Source organism: Tursiops truncatus, chromosome 17, assembly GCF_011762595.2.
Source record: "Tursiops truncatus isolate mTurTru1 chromosome 17, mTurTru1.mat.Y, whole genome shotgun sequence".
NCBI classification, from domain to species: Eukaryota; Metazoa; Chordata; class Mammalia; order Artiodactyla; family Delphinidae; genus Tursiops; species Tursiops truncatus.
The window spans coordinates 11,922,959-11,943,000 of NC_047050.1; the positions used below are offsets into that span (position 1 = coordinate 11,922,959).

The following is a 20,042-nucleotide window of genomic DNA, read 5'->3' on the forward strand; positions in this document are numbered from 1 at the left end:
TTCATTCGGAATGAACTTTTGGTCAACCCAGTATACCACCTACTCACTTTTTCTGAGGAAGTTATGATAAAGTATAAGAAACAGTGGTGATCCATAAATCTAGTAAAATATATAGTTATATCAAAATACATGGAGGTATTATGTTTATGTAATACAAAAGACAGCCCACTTCTCAAGAGCAGGAATGGAAACCAAAAGGGTGAATAATATCTTCAAGGTACTGAGAGTAGGTAACTATCAATCTAGACCTGCATATTCAACTAAACTATCTTTCATTAATTAGGACATTTTCAGATAAACAAAAACTGTAAGAGTTTGCTATCAGGAAAACTTAATGAACGAATCTTATAAGAATATACTTCAGGAAGACAGAAAATGACCCTAAAAGAATTTTAAGAGACAAGAAGGGAAAATGAACAGAGATATTTGTAAACATCTAAACAAATTGGGAAATTTAAACATATTATCTATAACTAAAATAATGTCTAATTTAGGAGTTTTAAAAAGATACAACCAAAATACTGGCCAAGAATAGTGAATAATTTGATGGAGGATGATCAAAGTTCACAACCTTCTATTATTTGGCAGGGAGTGTTAAGATACTGATTAACCTTAGACTTCATGAAGTTAAGTATAAATGGAAAAAATCCAGATGCAACCTTGAAAAGAAAAAAAATAGTGTCTAACTTCTAAACAATTAGAGAGAAAAAAAAGAATTAAAGAATAAAAACAAACTATTCAGAGAAAAAGAGAGGAAAATAAAAGGACCAGAAAACCCCAAAAACCTGAAGACAGTTAAAACAAACCCCAAAATATTCTAAATTCCATTGAATGTTAATGAATTAAGCATGCCAGTTAAATGAGACTGTGAAGTGGATTCTTTTAAAGTCCAGCTATAGGGCTTCCCTGATGGTGCAGTGGTTAAGAATCCGCCTGCCAATGCAGGGGACACGGGTTCAAGCCCTGGTCTGGGAATATCCCACATGCTGCAGAGCAACTAAGCCCGCAAACCACAACTACTGAGCCTGTGAGCCACAACTACTGAGACTGCGAGCCACAACTACCGAAGCCTGTGCGCCTACAGCCCATGCTCCGCAACAAGAAAAGCCACCGCAATGAAGAGTAGCCCCTGCTCACCGCTAGTAGAGAAAGCTCATGCACAGCAACGAAGACGCAACACAGCCAAAAATAAATAAAATAAAATAATTTAATTTTTTTAAAAAAGCTTTAAAAAATATTTATTCCAGGAAAATACAGAGAACTGAGTGAAAATCAAAGTACCATAAGTTTTGTGAGAAGTGGTGAAAGTATTACTTGAAGGGAAAGGTACAGCTTTAAATACTTACATATAAAAAACAAAGTCTGAAAATTAGGAACTTAAGTTGAACTACAGAAGCTTTTTTTAAAGAATAACAATATCGGGGCTTCCCTGGTGGCACAGTGGTTGAGAGTCCGCCTACCAATGCAGGGGACACGGGTTCATGGCCCAGTCCAGGAAGATCCCACATGCCATGGAGCAGCTAGGCCCGTGAGCCATGGCCGCTGAGCCTGCGCGTCTGGAGCCTGTGCTCCGCAACTGGAGAGGCCACAAGAGCGAGAGGCCCACGTACTGAAAAAAAAAAAAAAAGAATAACAATATCTAAGTTGAAGGAAGATGAATAAAAAAGCAGAAATTAATAAGATGGAAAATAAAGATACAATGGAGAGTATCAAGTTAAAAACTAGATCTCTGCAAAAACTAATTAAATAGAAAATCCTCTGGTAAGATTGATCAAGAAAAAAAAGAGAATAGACAAAATATTAGGAGTGAAGTGATAGGCATAACGTCAGATAAAGAGGAGAATTTTCTGAGAGACTATTATGAAAATGTTACGCCAATAAATTTGAAAAATTAAAAGAAATAGACAAATTTCTAGAAATATGTATCTTACCAAAACTGTTTTGAGAAGTCAAATGACTCCATCTCGAAATGAAATCAGATGATAAAAACCCTGCAGAAAGTAGGCATAGAGGGAACTTTCCTCAACAAAATACAGGCCATATATGACAAACCCACAGCCAACATCGTCCTCAATGGTGAAAAACTGAAACCATTTCCACTAAGGTCAGGAACAAGACAAGGTTGCCCACTCTCACCACTATTATTCAACATAGTTTTGGAAGTTTTAGCCACAGCAATCAGAGAAGAAAAAGAAATAAAAGCAATCCAAATCACAAAAGAAGAAGTAAAGCTGTCACTGTTTGCAGATGCCATGATACTATACATAGAGAATCCTAAAGATGCTACCAGAAAACTACTAGAGCTAATCAATGAATTTGGTAATGTAGCAGGATACAAAATTAATGCACAGAAATCTCTGGCATTCCTATACACTAATGATGAAAAAATCTGAAAGTGAAATTAAGAAAACACTCCCATTTACCATTGCAACAAAAATAATAAAATATCTAGGAATAAACCTACCTAAGGAGACAAAAGACCTGTATGCAGAAAATTGTAAGACACTGATGAAAGAAATTAAAAATGATACAAATAAATGGAGAGATATACCATGTTCTTGGATTGGAAGAATCAACATTGTGAAAATGACTCTACTACCCAAAGCAATCTACAGATTCAATGCAATCCCTATCAAACTACCACTGGCATTTTTCACAGAACTAGAACAAAAAATTTCACAATTTGTATGGAAACACAAAAGACCCCGAATAGCCAAAGCAATCTTGAGAACGAAAAATGGAGATGGAGGAATCAGGCTCCCTGACTTCAGACTATACTACAAAGCTACAGTAATCAAGACAGTACGGTACTGGCACAAAAACAGAAAGATAGATCAATGGAACAGGATAGAAAGTCCAGAGATAAACCCATGCACATATGGTCACCTTATCTTTGATAAGGGAGGCAAGAATATACAGTGGAGAAAAGACAGCCTCTTCAATAAGTGGTGCTGGGAAAACTGGACAGGTACATGTAAAAGAATGAAATTAGAACACTCCCTAACACCATACACAAAAATAAACTCAAAATGTATTAAAGACCTAAATGAAAGGCCAGACACTATCAAACTCTTAGAGGAAAACATAGGCAGAACACTCTATGACATAAATCACAGCAAGATCCTTTTGACCCACTTCCTAGAGAAATGGAAATAAAAACAAAAATAAACAAATGGGACCTAATGAAACTGAAAAGCTTTTGCATAGCAAAGGAAACCATAAACAAGACCAAAGGACAACCCTCAGAATGGGAGAAAATATTTGCAAATGAAGCAACTGACAAAGGATTAATCTCCAAAATTTACAAGCAGCTCATGCAGCTCAATATCAAAAAAACAAACAACCCAATCCAAAACTGGGCAGGAGACCTAAATAGACATTTCTCCAAAGAAGATATACAGACTGCCAACAAACACATGAAAGAATGCTCAACATCATTAATCATTAGAGAAATGCAAATCAAAACTACAATGAGACATCATCTCACACCGGTCAGAATGGCCATCACCAAAAAATCTACAAATAATAAATGCTGGAGAAGGTGTGGAGAAAAGGGAACCCTCTTGCACTGTTGGTGGGAATGTAAATTGATACAGCCACTATGGAGAACAATATGGAGGTTCCTTAAAAAACTAAAAAATAGAATTACCATACAACCCAGCAATCCCACTACTAGGCATATACCCTGAGAAAACCATAATTCAAACAGAGTCATGTAGGGCTTCCCTGGTGGCGCAGTGGTTGAGAGTCCGCCTGCCAATGCAGGGGACACGGGTTCGTGCCCCAGTCTGGGAGGATCCCACGTGCCGCGGAGTGGCTGGGCCCGTGAGCCATGGCCACTGAGCTTGCGCGTCTGGAGCCTGTGCTCCGCAACAGGAGAGGCCACAACAGTGAGAGGCCCGCATACCACAAAAAAAAAAAAAAAAAAAGATTCATGTACCAAAATGTTCATTGCAGCGCTATTTACAATAGCCAGTACATGGAAGCAACCTAAGTGTCCATCAACAGATGAATGGATAAAGAAGATGTGGCACATATATACAATAGAATACTCCTCAGCCATAAAAGGAAACGAAATTGAGTTATTTGTAGTGAGGTGGATGGACCTAGAGTCTGTCATACAGGGTGAAGTAAGTCAGAAAGAGAAAAACAAATACTGTATGCTAACACATATATATGGAATCTAAGGGAAAAAAACAGGTCATGAAGAACCTAGGGGTAAGACGGGAATAAAGACACAAACCTACTAGAGAACGGACTTGAGGATATGGGGAGGGGGAAGGGTAAGCTATGACAAAGTGAGAGAGTGGCATGGATATATATACACTACCAAATGTAAAACAGATAGCTAGTGGGAAGCAGCTGCATAGCACAGGGAGATCAGCTCGGTGCTTTGTGACCACCTAGAGGGGTGGGATAGGGAGGGCAGCAGGGAGTGAGACACAAGAGGGAAGAGATATGGGAACATATGTATATGTATAACTGATTCACTTTGTTATAAAGCAGAAACTAACACACCATTGTAAAGCAATTATACTCCATAAAGATGTTAAAAAAAATGAAATCAGAACTTTAAAATCTCCTCACAAAGAAAATGCTAAACCTCCATGATTTTATACGTGAATTCTACCAAACTTTCAAGTAATCAGGTGTTCCAATCTTATACAAACACTACCAGAGATGAGAAAAAGAGGAGTACTCCCCAACTTAGCCAGTAATGTTACTGTAGCATTGATATCTAAACCAGACAAGGACAGTACAGAGGAAAAGTAACAGGCCCACCTCACCCGTGAACAGAGGCAAAAATGTAAACAAAATGTTAGCAAACCAAATCTAGCAGTACAGAAAAAGACAATATATCGTGATCAAGCAGGTTTATCTCAGAATGTGAAATTTGTGAAATATATAAACATAATTTACCATATTACCATATTAAAAGGGAAAAACCTTTATGATAATTTTAATTGATACAGAAAAGTCTTGATAATATTCAACACTGACTCATTAGAAAAGATATCTGCAAATTAGGAGTTGAGTATAGAGTTAATTACCCTATACAGGACATCATTCTTATTATAAAACATTATAGAAGGATTTCTCTGAAAACTAGGAATAAGTTAAGGATATCTACAATTCTCAGGGAAATGCAAATCACAACCACAATGAGATATCACTTCACACCTGTTAGAATATCTATTATCAAAAAGACAAAAAATAACAAGTGTCAGTGAGAATGTGGAGAAAAGGGAACCCTTGTGCACTATTGGTGGGAATGTAAATTGTCACGGCCACTATGGAAGACAGTATGAAGTTTCCTCAAAAAACTAAAAATAGAACTACCGTATGACCCAGCAATTCCACTTCTGGGTATTTATCCAAAGGAAACGAAACCCTAACTTGAAAAGATTATTTGTACCCTCATTCACTGCAGCATTATTTACATTAGCCACGATAAGAAAACAACTTAGTGTCCATCAATGGATAAATGGATTTTTTAAATGTGGTGTATATATATATATACAATGGAATATTATTCAGCCACAAAAAGAATGAAATTTTGCCATATGGAAAAACATGGATGGAGCTTGAGGGCATTGCTAAGTAAAATAAGTCAGACATAGGAAGACAAATACCATACAAGCTCACTTATATGTGGAATCTTAAAAACAAAAAAAAATTAACAAAAACCCCCAAAACTCACAGACACAGAGAACAGACTGGTAGCTGCCAGAGGTGAGGAGTGGGGAGGGTGGGTAAAATGGGTGAGGGTGGTCAAAAGTATAAACTTCCAGTTATAAAATAAATAAGTCCAACAGGTGTAATGTACAGCATGGTGACTATAGTTAATACTGTATTGTATATTTGAAAGTTGCTAAGAGGGTATCTTGAAAGTTTTTATCAGAAGGAAAAAAACTGTAACTATGTGTGGTGACAAATGTTAACTAGATTTATTGTGGTGATCATTTCATGATATATACAACTACTGGATCATTATGTTATACACCTAAAACTAATACAACATGTTAACTATGTCTCAATTTTTTAAAAAAGGAAAGAAAACTAAATCAAGCTAATCAATCAATACAGGAGCAGAGAAAAATAGGTATAGAAAATACCATGTAAATAGAAAGCATAGAATAAGATAATAAATACAATATAGCAGTACTCACAATATATTAATTAGTCTAAATGTATTGATGAAAAGTCACAGACTGTCAGATTTGATTTAAAAAAACAAACCACCAACAAAATCCAGCTATATACTGTTTACAAGAAACATATCTAAGGCAAAAGGACATATGGAGTTTGGAAATAAAAAATGGAAAAAAATAAATCAGATGAATACTAACCAAAAATGGTAACAAGAGCTATAGTACTATTGAAAGCATTATTCAGGATAAAGATGGTCACTATGTTGTGATAAAAGGATAAAAAAAATTCATCAGGAGAATTTAGTAATTCTAAATGTCCATGCCCTTTAATAACATAACATCAAAATACAGAATGGAAATTTGGTAGAATTACACATTGATAAATCTATAATCAAGATAGAAGATTTCAACACACATCTCACTAACTGATAGGTCAATAAGATAGAATATCAGTAAGAACATGGAAGATTTAAAAATATAATTAAGAAATTCTATTTTGGTTATGTCTTCACTGGTCTAAAATCTTCCATGGCTCCATATTACCTCTGGGATCATATCCAAATTCTTCCTGTAATCAAAACAGTATGGTACTGGCACAAAAACAGACATAAAGATCAATGGAACAGAAGAGAGAGTCCCAAAATAAATCCACACACTTATGGTCAATTAATCTACGACAAAGGAGGCAAGAATATACAATGCAGAAAAGACAGTCTCTTCAATAAGTGGTGCAGGGAAAACTGGACAGTTACATGCAAAAGAATGAAATTAGAACAGTTTCTTATACCATATACAAAATTAAATTCAAAATGGATTAAAGACCTAAATGTAAGACTGGAAACCATGAAACTCACAGAAGAAAACATAGGCAGAACACTCTGACATAAATTGTAGCAATATTTTTTTGGATCTGTCTCCTAAAGCAAAGGAAATAAAAGGAAAAATAAACAAATGGGACCTAATTAGACTTAAAAGCTTTTGCACTGCAAAGGAAATCATTGACAAAACAAAAAGACAACCCACTGAATGGGAGAAAATATTTGCTAATGATATGACTGATAAGGCATTAATATCCAAAATATATAAACATGGTAGAAAATATTTGCAAACGAAGCAACTGACAAAGGATTAATCTCCAAACTTTACAAGCAGCTCATGCAGCTCAATATTAAAAAAACCAAACACTCCAATCCAAAAATGGGCAGAATACCTAAATGGACATTTCTCCAAAGAAGATATACAGATTGCCAACAAACACATGAAAGGATGCTCAACATCACTAATCATTAGAGAAATGCAAATCAAAACTACAATGAGGTATCACCTCACACCTGTCAGAATGGACATCATCAAAAAATCTACAAATAATAAATGCTGGAGAGGGTGTGGAGAAAAGGGAACTCTTTTGCACTGTTTGTTGGAATGTAAATTGATACAGCCACTATGGAGAACAGTATGGAGGTTCCTTAAAAAACTAAAACTAGAACTACCATACGACCCAGCAATCCCACTATTGGGCATATACCCTGAGAAAACCATAATTCAAAAAGAGTCATGTACCACAGTGTTCATTGCAGCTCTATTTACATTAGCCAGGACATGGAAGCAACCTAAATGTCCATCAACAGATGAATGGATAAAGAAGATGTGGCACATATATACAATGGAATATTACTCAGCCATAAAAAGAAACGAAATTGAGTTATTTTTAGTGAGGTGGATAGACCCAGAGTCTGTCATACAGAGTAAAGTAAGTCAGAAAGAGAAAAACAAATACCGTATGCTAACATATATATATGGAATCTAAAAAAAAAAGAAAATGGTTCTGAAGAACCTAAGGGCAGGACAGGAGTAAAGACACTGATGTAAAGAATGGACTTGAGGACACAGGGAGGGGGAAGGGTAAGCTGGGACGAAGTGAGAGAGTGGCATGGACGTATATACACTACCAAATGTAAAATAGATAGCTAGTGGGAAGCAGCCGCATAGCACAGAGAGATCAGCTCAGTGCTTTGTGACCACCTAGAGGGGTGGGATAGGGAGGGTGGGAGGGAGATGCAAGAGGGAGGAGATATGGGGATATATGTACGTACAGCTGATTCACTTTGTTATAAATCAGAAACTAAGCATTGTAAAGCAATTATACTCCAATAAAGATGTTTAAAAAATTATATATATATATAAACAGCACATACAACTCAACATCAAAGAAAAGAAAAAAAAACTCAGCCCAATTAAAAAATGGGCAGAAGACCTGAATAGACATTTTTCCAAAGAAGACATACAGATGGCTAACAGGCACATGAAAAGATACTCAACACTGTTAATCATCAAAGAAATGCAAATTAAAACCTCAGTGAGATATCACCTCACACCTGTCAGAATGGCCATCATCAAAAAGACCACAAATAACAATGTTGGAGAGGATGTGGAGAAAAGGGAACTCTTGTGCACTGTTCGTGGGAATGTAAATTGGTGCAGTCACTGTGGAAAACAGTATAGTGGTTTCTCAAAAAAGTAAAATACAACTACCATATGACCCAGCAATTCCACTCCTGATAATATCTCCAAAAAAATGAAAACACTAATTTGAAAAAATATATGCACCCCAATGTTCAGAGCAGCATTATTTACAATTGTCAAGATATCGAAGCAAGCTAAGTGTCCATCAACAGATGAATGTATAAAGAAGATGTAATACACACACACACACACACACACACACACACACACAATGGAATATTACTTAGCCATAAAAAGAATGAAATGTTGCTATCTGCAACAACATGGATAGACTTGGAGGGTATTATGCTTAGTGAAATAAGTCAGACAAAGACAAATAATGTGTGATATCACTCACACGTGGAATCTAAAAAATAAAACAAACTAGTGATATAACAAAAAGGAAACAGACTAACACACATAGAGAACAAACTAGTGGTTACCAGTAGGGAGAGGGACCAGGGGAGGGACAAGATAGGGGTATGGAATTTAGAGGTGCAAACTATTATGTATAAAATAAATAAGCTACAAGGATATATGGTACAACACAGGGAAGATGGCCAATATTTTAGAATAACCATAACTGGAGTATAACCTTTACAAACTGTGAATCATGTGCTGTATACTTGTAACTTATATAATATTGTACATTAACCATATCTCAATTTTTAAAAAACTGAAAAAAAATCCAAATTCTTCCTCTTGATCCTAAAAGTGCTCCACATTTGGTACTGCTCTACTTATCTACCCAAGCTTATTAGCTTACTTCTTACCTAGCTTATTTCTTACAACACAAATCATCTATTCTAGACAAGCAAACTGCTAATGGACCAGAGAGAGGAAGCTCTATGGGGTAGTGCTTACGTAGCTGGGCTGGAATTAGACTGCAAAGATGCGGATCCTGGTTCTACCATTTACTAACTGCATGACTTTGGGCAATTTACTTAACCCTTATGATCTTCAGTCTTCTCATCTATAAAATGAGGATACTGGTAATATCTACCTCCTAGGCCCACTGTGAAGATTTATGAAAATAAGCACTGCCTGATACATTGTACTTGCTCCATAAATGCTGGCTACATGTCTTTATTCATATCGCTACCATCTACTGGAATGACCCTCTTCCTCCTCCCATCTATTCAAATTCTATGCAGGCTCAAAGGCCAAGTTATTCTTCCATAAAATCTCCACCAGTTACTCCCTTCATTATCTCCCTCTTCTACAGTACACTAGTTCTCAACCTTGTAGGGGAGGGGTAGAGAGTCACAGAGGTCTTAGAGAATCTGATGGGGAAAAAAGACGATCTTCTTAAGAGTTCTTCACAAACGCGTGTTTGAATAACTTATCTCCCACTCATAGAACTCTAAAACTGAGAAATAATGTTAGCCCATTTTTCAGATGAGATGATGATCCCTTGGGGAATCTGTCCCCAGGTAATCAGGCCAGAAATCACCAAGACTCATTCTCAGAATGATAATTACTAAACATGCCAGCAATGTTATTATATTTTATTCTATAGGAATACCTTGTTTTATTGTGTTTTGCTCTATCGTGCTTCGCAGATTCTGTTTTTCACCAATTGAAAGGTTTGAGGCAAACCTGAGTTATCAGATGATAGCTAGCATTTTTTAGCAAGAAAGTGTTTTTAATTAAGGTATGCACACTGTTTTTTTAGACATAATGCTATTGCACATTTAATAGACTAAAGTATTATCTAAACATAACTTTTATATGCATTGGGAAGCCAAAAAAATTCATGTGACTTGATTTATTGCCATATTCACTTTATTGCAGTGGTCTAGAACCAAACCCGCAGTCTCTCCGAGGTATGCCTGTACTTTACCTTCCTTGTATTGAAATTTTCTGACTAGTTTTCTCTGAAGCAACACCAAACTATGAAACACAAAATTGCCCCAATTTTATTATTTGAGGGAGTTAACTTTGAAGCTTTCTTTAAAACTTTTCTGTAATTATAATAAACAAAGAACATCATCAGTTCTAGGTCTCAGGCCAGAAAAGATACAAATAAAGCCAATCCACCATAATCTTTCATTCCCAGACATGACTTTATAAATACTTTAAAATATAGCTTCTATCGGGGCTTCCTTGGTGGCGTAGTGGTTGAGAGTCTGCCTGACGATGCAGGGGACATGGGTTCGTGCCCCGGTCCGGGAACATCCCATATGCCGCGGAGCGGCTAGGCCCGTGAGCCATGGCCGCTGAGCCTACGCGTCTGGAGCCTGTGCTCTGCAACGGGAGAGGCCACAACAGTGAGAGGCCCGCGTACCGCAAAAAAAAAAAAAAAAAAAAGAGCTTCTATCTTCTTACCTACAAGAATGTTTCCAGAACAACTAACAAATAGTAAAATAATCTATACTCTGCTCATTCTCTACCCTTTCTTCCAATTCTCAAAGAAGTTTAACGGTAAGCAAGAAAAAAAGAAAAAGGAAAAGCATCATGAATAACCTACAAAACACAATAATCAACCTCCACGTTATTAAAAACTGATTAGCACATCTGTAGTCACAGTCTCCTTGTGCACACAGGAAGCTGTTTCACCATGTGGAGTCATACAACCAGCCTAGGAAATGAGATAAATGACTCAGGAAGAGGGGGAGGTCTGTACATGGATACATCAGTCAAAAACCAGGAGAGAAAGCACTTTATAAGAAAGTAATATTGGAGTATCTGAAGAGCATAACTTTTTAACAAAAGAAAAGGATCATACAGATGAATCGTAAAGGCCACCTAGTCAAAATCCTTCATTTTCCAGATGAAAAAACTGAAGGCTGAGACCTAAACCATGGATTCCTTTGAAATCCACAGGCTTTCCAGAGAAGGGAATCTAGGAACCACCATAAGAAGGCAGCTTCCTCCCCAGCTGAAATTCACACTATCTTGTATAATGAGGCAATTGAAATAAATACTGGAAAATGCCAGGAACATTATTTATACATTCTAAATAATAACTCCCACTTAGGCCTTAGGGGAGAGTACACACACCACAAGCAACTGGATCTTCTGGATCACCAAATGCCCAGGGAGCTGGCTTAGACGGCAGTGCACTCTTGGGATGCTGACAAGGATGCAGTCACACACCTACCTGCCACTCAGAGATCGTTTCCTTTGCTCTCTTCCTTTGGCAAGTAAAAAGACCTAGAAAAAGAAAAGTGTACGCTACAGAATTTACCATATATAGGGTCGTGCTTTTTAGGTTTTCCACCTGTTGTTTTCATTTTTCACAGACATGTTCTAAAAAAGAATGGGTTAATAATGTTTAGAAACAATTTTTGGTTAAGAGGGCCAAGAATTAATGTTTATTTGGCATAGGGGTAACTTCCCTGCACATTCTTTTCTTAAAAATAAATTTATTTATTTATGGCTGCGTTGGGTCTTCGCGGCTTTCTCTAGTTGCAGAGAGCGGGGGCTACCCTACATTGCGGTGCGCCGGCTTCTCATTGCCGTGGCTTCTCTTGTTACAGAGCATGGGCTCTAGGCATGCGGGCTTCAGTAGCGCGCAGGCTCAGTAGTTGTGGCGCACAGGCTTAGCTGCTCTGTGGCATGTAAGATCTTCCCGGACCAGGGCTCGAACCTGTGTCCCCTGCCTTGGCAGGCAGATTCTCAACCACTGAGCCACCAGGAGAGCCCCCTGCTCATTCCTGATATTGCTCATGTGGGAAATTTAGAAGAACATTTTTTTTTTTTTAGAAGAACATTTTGATTGGCAGATCGGCATATGTTCACACATGGTCTATAACTGCGAAGACAAATTGAAGGCCGTGTGGTGATGCAGTTGCTTTCTTTAGGGGAAAGGCATTCAGGACTCGGTTGCCTAATTGGGAGTAAATCTACTTTCAAGCCATTTACAAAAACTGTTCAGATTTTATCGACTTAAGAAAAACACAAAAAAAGATTTCTTACTCATTGCAATTTTACTTTTGTAAGTTAAAACAGAATAGAAAATGATCATTTAATAAATGGATCTAAATTTTTCTGTTATTGGACTCTAAGTACAAATATCCGTAAAATTCTGGACCTTCGGCTCTCCTTTGTATATCACTCTTTCATTTTTATATTGAACTCTAAATCTAAAGCCAATTTCATTCCCTTGGGATTTGATGATGAAGTCTCAGGAATGAACACCATCAGCCAGTGCCGCGTGCTCAACTCACAGGTGATTAAGATTTTGGCAAGGGCTTCCCTGGTGGCACAATGCTTGAGAGTCTGCCTGCCGATGCAGGGGACACGGGTTCGTGCCCTGGTCCGGGAAGATCTCACATGCCACAGAGCGGAGTGCTCCGCAACGGGAGAGGCCACAGCAGGGAGAGGCCCGTGTACCGCAAAAAACAAAAAACAAAAAACAAAAAAAAGATTTTGGCAAACGCCGTTTTCTGAAGTGCAACCATTGTGTATTTTACAGAGAACAAAACAACTTACGTCAGTTCTAAAATGCTACCATCATTTTTTTTGCCCTCAAATCCAAAGTTCCTTCTAGGCAAATGTACAATGTTCAATCTGCTTCTCCACTAACCGCACAAAACCTTAGCGCTGCATCTTTTTCCTTTTTAAAACGAAATAATAGATTTTGTGTATGGGTTTCTGACTAAAACTGAAGCACATAAATACACAGATTTTTATCTATGATTAAGAAATTTTCAAAATTAAATTTTCACTTCAAGTACTTCCAAGTTAAATTATAAGTCAGTTAAAAATGAACCATGTGGAAATAATGTAAGTGTTTTAAGGGTCTTTTTCTATTATTTTATCAAATTACTGGAACATTGGATTTCCTAGACAAAATACTCAAATTAACTATGTTCACAGCAGGATTAAAGAATGGTCGAATCAACCCTAATGATTTCCTTTACCAAAAAGGGGCAACTGAGAAATGTTTAGAAAGTAAATCTAAGTTAATCAAAAGAATGAAGAAAGAAAGTGCTTACAAAAATGTTTAACTGACCAAACTAGTTGTGTTTTGAGGGAACCTGAAAGGTAGTACTTTCACATGTTTAACCTTCTTGCCCACGGTTGGGGGGAGGGGAATCTCCCTATAGGTTACATTGCTACAAAAACATAATTGTTGCTTCTTCTGTCCTGTCCCTCATTTTTGCCTTTCTTGAGAAAAGTTCTTAAGGCTCTAGAAAATAGCTAAGATGGAAAATAGGAGTGGGTAAGAAATATCTGGAAAAGAAGCATAAGGAGAAGTGTCATCCCACGTGAGCAGTTTGGGGCCAGATCACAAATATGCAAGCCCAAGAACAAGGCAGAGAAGGGAGTTTTTGAGGAGAAGAGTGATTTGGCCAGATCTGTGGAAGATAAATCCTCTAGACTAGCTCAAAGAGAGAACGAAGTAAGGAAACTCTTAGGATGCTCCAGGGATAGGTCCCCAGGTATCAGTCAAGGTCCTGGCAGAAAACAGGTAGCAGTCAGGCTGGGTAATTTAAGATCAACAAAGGCAATACTACAAGGATGTAGACATGGCTTAAGGAAATTCACAAAGGATAGGACTACAATGGCAAAAGCCATAACCACTCCGAGGCCTGCAAGAACCAGGGGAATAATTAGAGTAGCTGGGAGAGGGTGGCTGCATGGAGAGAGCTGCCTGATTGGAGCTATGGCCTTTCAGAGGAACCAGCCAACCCACAGTAATAACCACAGAGGGCTAGGGACAAACATGCCCTCACCTCTCCCTCTTCACATCCTCTGATCTTCTGTCAGTGCCTCCTCTGGCCGCACGCAGCTGGAAGCCAGGGGCAGGAGCAGAGTGGAGAGAGTACCGGGAGAAGTAGACAGAAGAGTCCCAGTCTAGGGGTGAGGTCACGGTAGTGGGAATGAGAAAGGAACAATACAGAGACAAATTTAATAGGACTTTTAGACCAACTGAATTTAGAGATGGGAAGAGAAAAGCCAAGGATGACATCATAGGTTCAAGCCTTGCTAGACTAGAATGGATGATTACATCAACTGAGCCTGTTTTTACTAACCGTTGTATTCCCAACGCCCAGCACAGTGCCTTGGCCATGAAAAACCTTCTATAAACATTTGTTGGAGGGGAAAAAAGGTGGATGGATGATGGAAGAAGCAAATTTTCAGGAAGATGATGTGGTATGTAGTCTTAGACACATTGAGTTTAGAGTATGGTAGAAGAGCCCAGCAGGTGGTTGGAGATTTGAGTCCAGTGCTCTGAAAAGGAAAGGGAGAAAGATGTACCTCTAAGAATCATCTGCACAGAAGTGGCAGCTGACACAATGAGAGTGGATGAAATGGCATAGAGAGCAGGTATAAAGAGAAAAGAAGTGGGGTCTGATGACCAAACTGGGGATCTATCTGCAATATGGGACAAAGGAAGAAAGACAAAGGGAAAAACCAACAAAAGGAAACGACAATATTTACAACCCTTTGCCGTACTGTTATAGTATATTCACATATATCTGCACATCCCTGGTAAGCTCTCTTTTTCTTACCACTGCACAATCTTGCCCAGCATAAAGATGATACAAATGCAAGCTGGAGACTACCACATACCTATCTGCCTCAATAAGGTATTTTTTAAAGCCCCAATCCTAGTCTTACTAGTTTTGCTCACCTTGAATCTAACAGCCAACATTAATCCCTTTTTAATTTAGAAATTAGGCTTATTCTTTCAAGCAATCATGTACTGAACACCTATTATGTATCCAGCACTATACTCAGCAAAGTGGAAGTAAAAATCAGTCTCTGGTCATCAAGGAATTAAAATCGACTTGGATTATAAAGAAACACTTGAGCATAAAACAACTAAAGTTCGGTTAAGAGCTGACCTATATGATTTGAACCAAATAGCATTTCATCCAGTGAGAATACCATTCAACGCCTATCGACATCTGCTCTTTTTCCCTAACTCAGAAGATTGACAAAGGAGCTAAATTCTACACAGCTGTACTTCCTATTTAAGGCCCAACCATGCCATATTGTAAATTTCTCTTAACCTTTCTTTCTTCCCCACTGTTCCATAAGGTCTCGTTAATCTTTGTATCTAGTGTCTCAAACATGGCAGTCATTCAAATGTTTGTTAAATGAATGAATGAATCAGAAGCTAAGCCGAGCCCAGAACAGCCATAGCAGTGTCCTTAACACTCTCCTATGGCAAATCCCAAATGCTTTAAGGGTCAAGGAAGTTACCTAACATTACCTTTGACCTAGCCTTGGCCCCATGGGATGACTGGTATTAAAAACTTGGTGTTGAGCATTAAGACAAAGGCTCAGAAAAACCCCAGCAAATCTTAAAATGCTTTTAGAAAAGAGGAAGAAAGAATATTAGAGCCCAATTCCTGAGGCATAAAATGTGCTCACTAAATGTTTGATGAGTGAATGAACAAAGGAGAGCTGAGGAAAGCCAATGAGCTCAAGAAGAGACCAAACTCAGGGGGGCAGGTGTGATAGGTGGGGCTGTATCTAAAGCCCTCTCTAGCTGACACTCAACTGAATCTATTTCCTAACTAACGGCTATTATGTCCATTTCTATGGATTAATTCTCCAGCTAACCCCTTCTTCACTAATCCCAACTTCCCATTAAAGGAAAACAAATCCTATAAACCACACAATCATCAGTGCCTCCTACACTGGACTGTACATATTCATCACCTCGATATTTTGTTAAAATGAAGGTTTTGAACCATTACATCTGAGGCCAGATGTAATGAGGCCAGAGATTCTGCATCTCTAACGAGTTCCCAGGTGATGCTATACTGCTGGTCTACAGACCACACTTTTCCAGCATGAAGAGCCTAGAAGACATTGCAGATAATATGTACGTAGTCTTAAAATCACAGTTAAGATAACTCCTGCTCCCACACTTCCTAGTTGTAAAATCTTAGACAAGTCATTTTACTGAGCCTGCCTTTGGAATATGGTGCTTACTAGGTACCAGGAACTAAGGCTTCAAATTTATCAACTTATGAATAGGACTTAAGTTAAACAACCTGTCCAATGTGGATACAATAAACCCAGATCTTATTCTAGGAGTTTGATTCAAGAACCTGGTGCTTAATCACTGTATAAGATTGCCTTTTCAGCACAGCTCCCAGAGCCATTATGAAGATTAAATAATAATTGGTACTTAGCTCACATTTACTGAGCACTCATAGGCTCCAGACCTCTGTGTAAGCTCCCTTGGGAGCATATTAACTCATTTATCTTCATGCCAGCCCTAAGAGGCAGGTACTATTAGTATCCCCATCGTACAGGTTTTAAAATAGGCCCAAATAAGTTAAACAGCTTAAGGTCAAACACTAGTGCAGTCAAGGTCGGAATCCAGGCAGTCTCGCGGCAGAGCCCGGCGCTCTTTTGCCACAAGCCAGCAGAGGATGCGGCCCAGGGTTCCGGGGACCAGATATCAGCTCACCCACTCAGGGCGGTCTAACTGCCAGGTCCGCTCACTCCCAAAACAAACCAAGCCCTCGTCTACACGTAGCTTTACGTACATCTGTGGGAAGTGTCTTTCTCGGCCCACAACCCGGACCCCCATGAACAAGTCAGGGCTCTGGAGAAAAATAATTTGTCAGGTCCTAAGAAGAGCTGATTGGCTAAACATCTTGAGAACTGACTTACACTTAAACTGTAACACAGTTGCTCCGGGACCCCCTTAATCTGCGGCCCCCAAAACATGCACCGCAGGCTGGGCTCCGCGCGCCTACTCCGCCTACATCCGGTCTCGAGCCCAAGGGCCGCCTCTAATCCCATTTGCTCTCCAACACCGCCCTCTGCCGGCCTTCCCTTGGGTCGCCGGCATTGTGAGTCCCTTCCGGGTGTCCCGGAAGCGGAGTTTTCTCTTCCGGGACGAGCGTCTGGGCGACCGCACGTGGTAGTAGCGCCGGGGCTTGAACCTAGCTGGCAGAGAAGTGATTGCAACTCTCTTCCAGAGAGAGGGAGCCAAGCCGGAGCCATGGAGGGTCAGAGCGTGGAGGAGCTGCTGGCAAAGGCGGAGCGGGACGAGGCAGAGAAACTGCAGCGCATCACGGTGCACAAGGAACTGGAGCTGGAGTTCGACCTGGGTAACCTGCTTGCCTCGGACCGGAACCCTCCGACCGGGCTGCGGCACGCGGGACCCACGCAGGAGGCCGAGCTGCGGGCCCTGGCGCGGGACAACACGCAGCTGCTCATCAACCAGCTGTGGCAGCTGCCCACCGATCGTGTGGAGGAGGCGCTGGTGGCGCGGCTGCCGGAGCCCACCACTCGTCTGCCGCGCGAGAAGCCTGTGCCCCGGCCGCGGCCGCTTACGCGCTGGCAGCAGTTTGCGCGCCTCAAGGGCATCCGTCCCAAGAAGAAGACCAATCTGGTGTGGGACGAGGGGAGCGGCCAGTGGCGCCGCCGCTGGGGCTACCAGCGGGCCCGCGACGACACCAAGGAATGGTTGATCGAGGTGCCCGGGAATGCCGACCCCATGGAGGACCAGTTCGCCAAGCGGATTCAGGCTAAGAAGGAACGGGTGGCCAAGAACGAGCTGAACCGGCTGCGTAACCTGGCCCGCGCGCACAAGTTGCGGCTGCCTAGCGCGGCCGGCATGCACCCTACCGGACACCAGAGTAAGGAGGAGCTTGGCCGCGCCGTGCAGGTGGCCAGGGTCTCCACCGCCTCTGTGGGGCGCTTCCAGGAGCGCCTGCCCAAGGAGAAGGCGCCCCGGGGCTCTGGAAAGAAGAGAAAGTTTCAGCCTCTTTTCGGGGACTTTGCAGCCGAGAAAAACAGCCAGTTGGAGATGCTGCGAATAATGAACAGCAAGAAGCCTCAGTTGGACGTTACGAGGGCCACCAATAAGCAGATGAGGGAGGAGGACCAGGAAGAGGCGGCTAAGAGGAGGAAAATGAGTCAGAAGGGCAAGAGAAAGGGGGGCCGACAGGGTCCCGGGGGTAAGAGGAAAGGGGGCCCGCCCAGCCAAGGAGGGAAGAGGAAAGGGGGCTTGGGAGGCAAGATGAATTCCGGGCGGCCTGGCTTGAGTGGCAAGAGAAAAGGAGGGCAACACCAAGGAGGAAAGAGGAGGAAGTAAATTTCACCCTCGGACCTGCTTGTAAACCGAGAACTGTACTTAATGTTAAGTTCTAGGTACAGTAGGGGGATACAGAAGATGGGGCCGCTGCCTGCATCGAGCTTCAGGTTAAAGGGCTAGGCTTGCCCTCCTCTGAAGATGGTTGTAAATGTTTGATTCGACAAATTAATGCATTTCCCACAGCCAAAACTTTTGCTGGAGATTAAAGGATGTATTTAAGGACATACGAATTGGAAAGAATTTGTGATAACTAGGAGTGAGTTCTGTTTTTAAACAGCCATTTTTTTCCTCTCTCTCTTTAAACTTTGGATGGGGTGTAAGGGAGAGAGCTGGTCGTATTTCAGAGACTTTTAATAGATTGGTATCTGCATTATTTTGATAACAAGCTTGTGTATTTATCAAAGGAGAGGGACAGAAAAGTTACATTTTCAGAACGGTTGTAAAGGTTATTTAATAAAAGTGTCTTATGTAATGTTGCTTTTAACTTTTTGGCTACTGGTACAAATCTTAAGTGAAGCTTGTGACCTGGATACCTGGCACAGATTACTTTCATTTACTTTCTAGAAAACATAGCAGCTAAATTATGATTTCAGTGAGACCACTTTTATTAGAAAAGCTCATACTTCTTTTGGTATCAGATATAATATTGAAAGTGTAGTACAACTGGTGCCTCTTCCAACACTGAAAACATTAATTTGCTGTAAATGATAAATTGGGGCTTCACTAAATAATAGTAATAATCCTCATTAATCCTAATTTTATACTTAAATCTTTATCAACATTTATGTCCCCAGTTTTTTTAAAGCTTCAAGTAGGTCTGTTTGGGGAAGAGAGAAAGAAACTCACAAAGTCCTTACTTGGAACATTATCTTTTGATTCATTTGTCAAATTTACCTGAGCTGGTTTGATTAGGAGGTGAAATGTTTACAGCTATTCTGGGTCTCTTTCCCTAATTGATGTCAGTAACTCATCTTTATAAAAATACATATCTCCTGAAAAGGGTTCATAGTACATCTAGAATGGGGGGGTAGTGCTTTTTTGCTGCTGTTATAGGTCTGAGGAGCCACTCTTGCTTTTTGGTCTGACAATTGATAGGAAATTAAAATTGAGATCGTTTGTCTCTCATTTTTTCACTGTTGTCTCATCTTTGTTACTTTTAGAAATTGCTATGAAAGAAAAGATTAATTCAGATTTCATAATAGGTTACTAAAACACAGATGTTCAGTTGTTACTGTCTTAAAATACTTTGTGATAAAGTTAACTCTGCCATCATTGATCATTGTTTCCACCGGGACCTGGAAACTTGGAGCTGCTAAACCCTGGCCCTCCCTTCCCACATAACCGTGGAAACAACTACTGATAAAACC

The 20,042-nt window shown here is 40.0% G+C and overlaps 1 protein-coding gene and 1 long non-coding RNA gene across 4 annotated transcripts in view; one reads left to right on the forward strand and one right to left on the reverse strand.

Moving 5' to 3' along the window:
• LOC109548306 (uncharacterized) overlaps positions 1 to 20,042 on the reverse strand; it is a 174,841-nt gene that overhangs the window by 80,497 nt on the left and 74,302 nt on the right. For all 3 annotated transcript variants that reach the window (XR_012327202.1, XR_012327203.1, XR_012327201.1), the window contains one exon: positions 11,758 to 11,810. This is a non-coding gene — a long non-coding RNA (uncharacterized lncRNA). The remainder of the gene's footprint in view (positions 1 to 11,757; positions 11,811 to 20,042) is intronic.
• RRS1 (ribosome biogenesis regulator 1 homolog) lies at positions 17,461 to 19,800 on the forward strand. Its single transcript, XM_019925252.3, has one exon. The coding sequence runs from the start codon at positions 17,578 to 17,580 to the stop codon at positions 18,673 to 18,675; it is 1,098 nt and encodes a 365-aa protein (XP_019780811.1). The 5' UTR covers positions 17,461 to 17,577; the 3' UTR covers positions 18,676 to 19,800.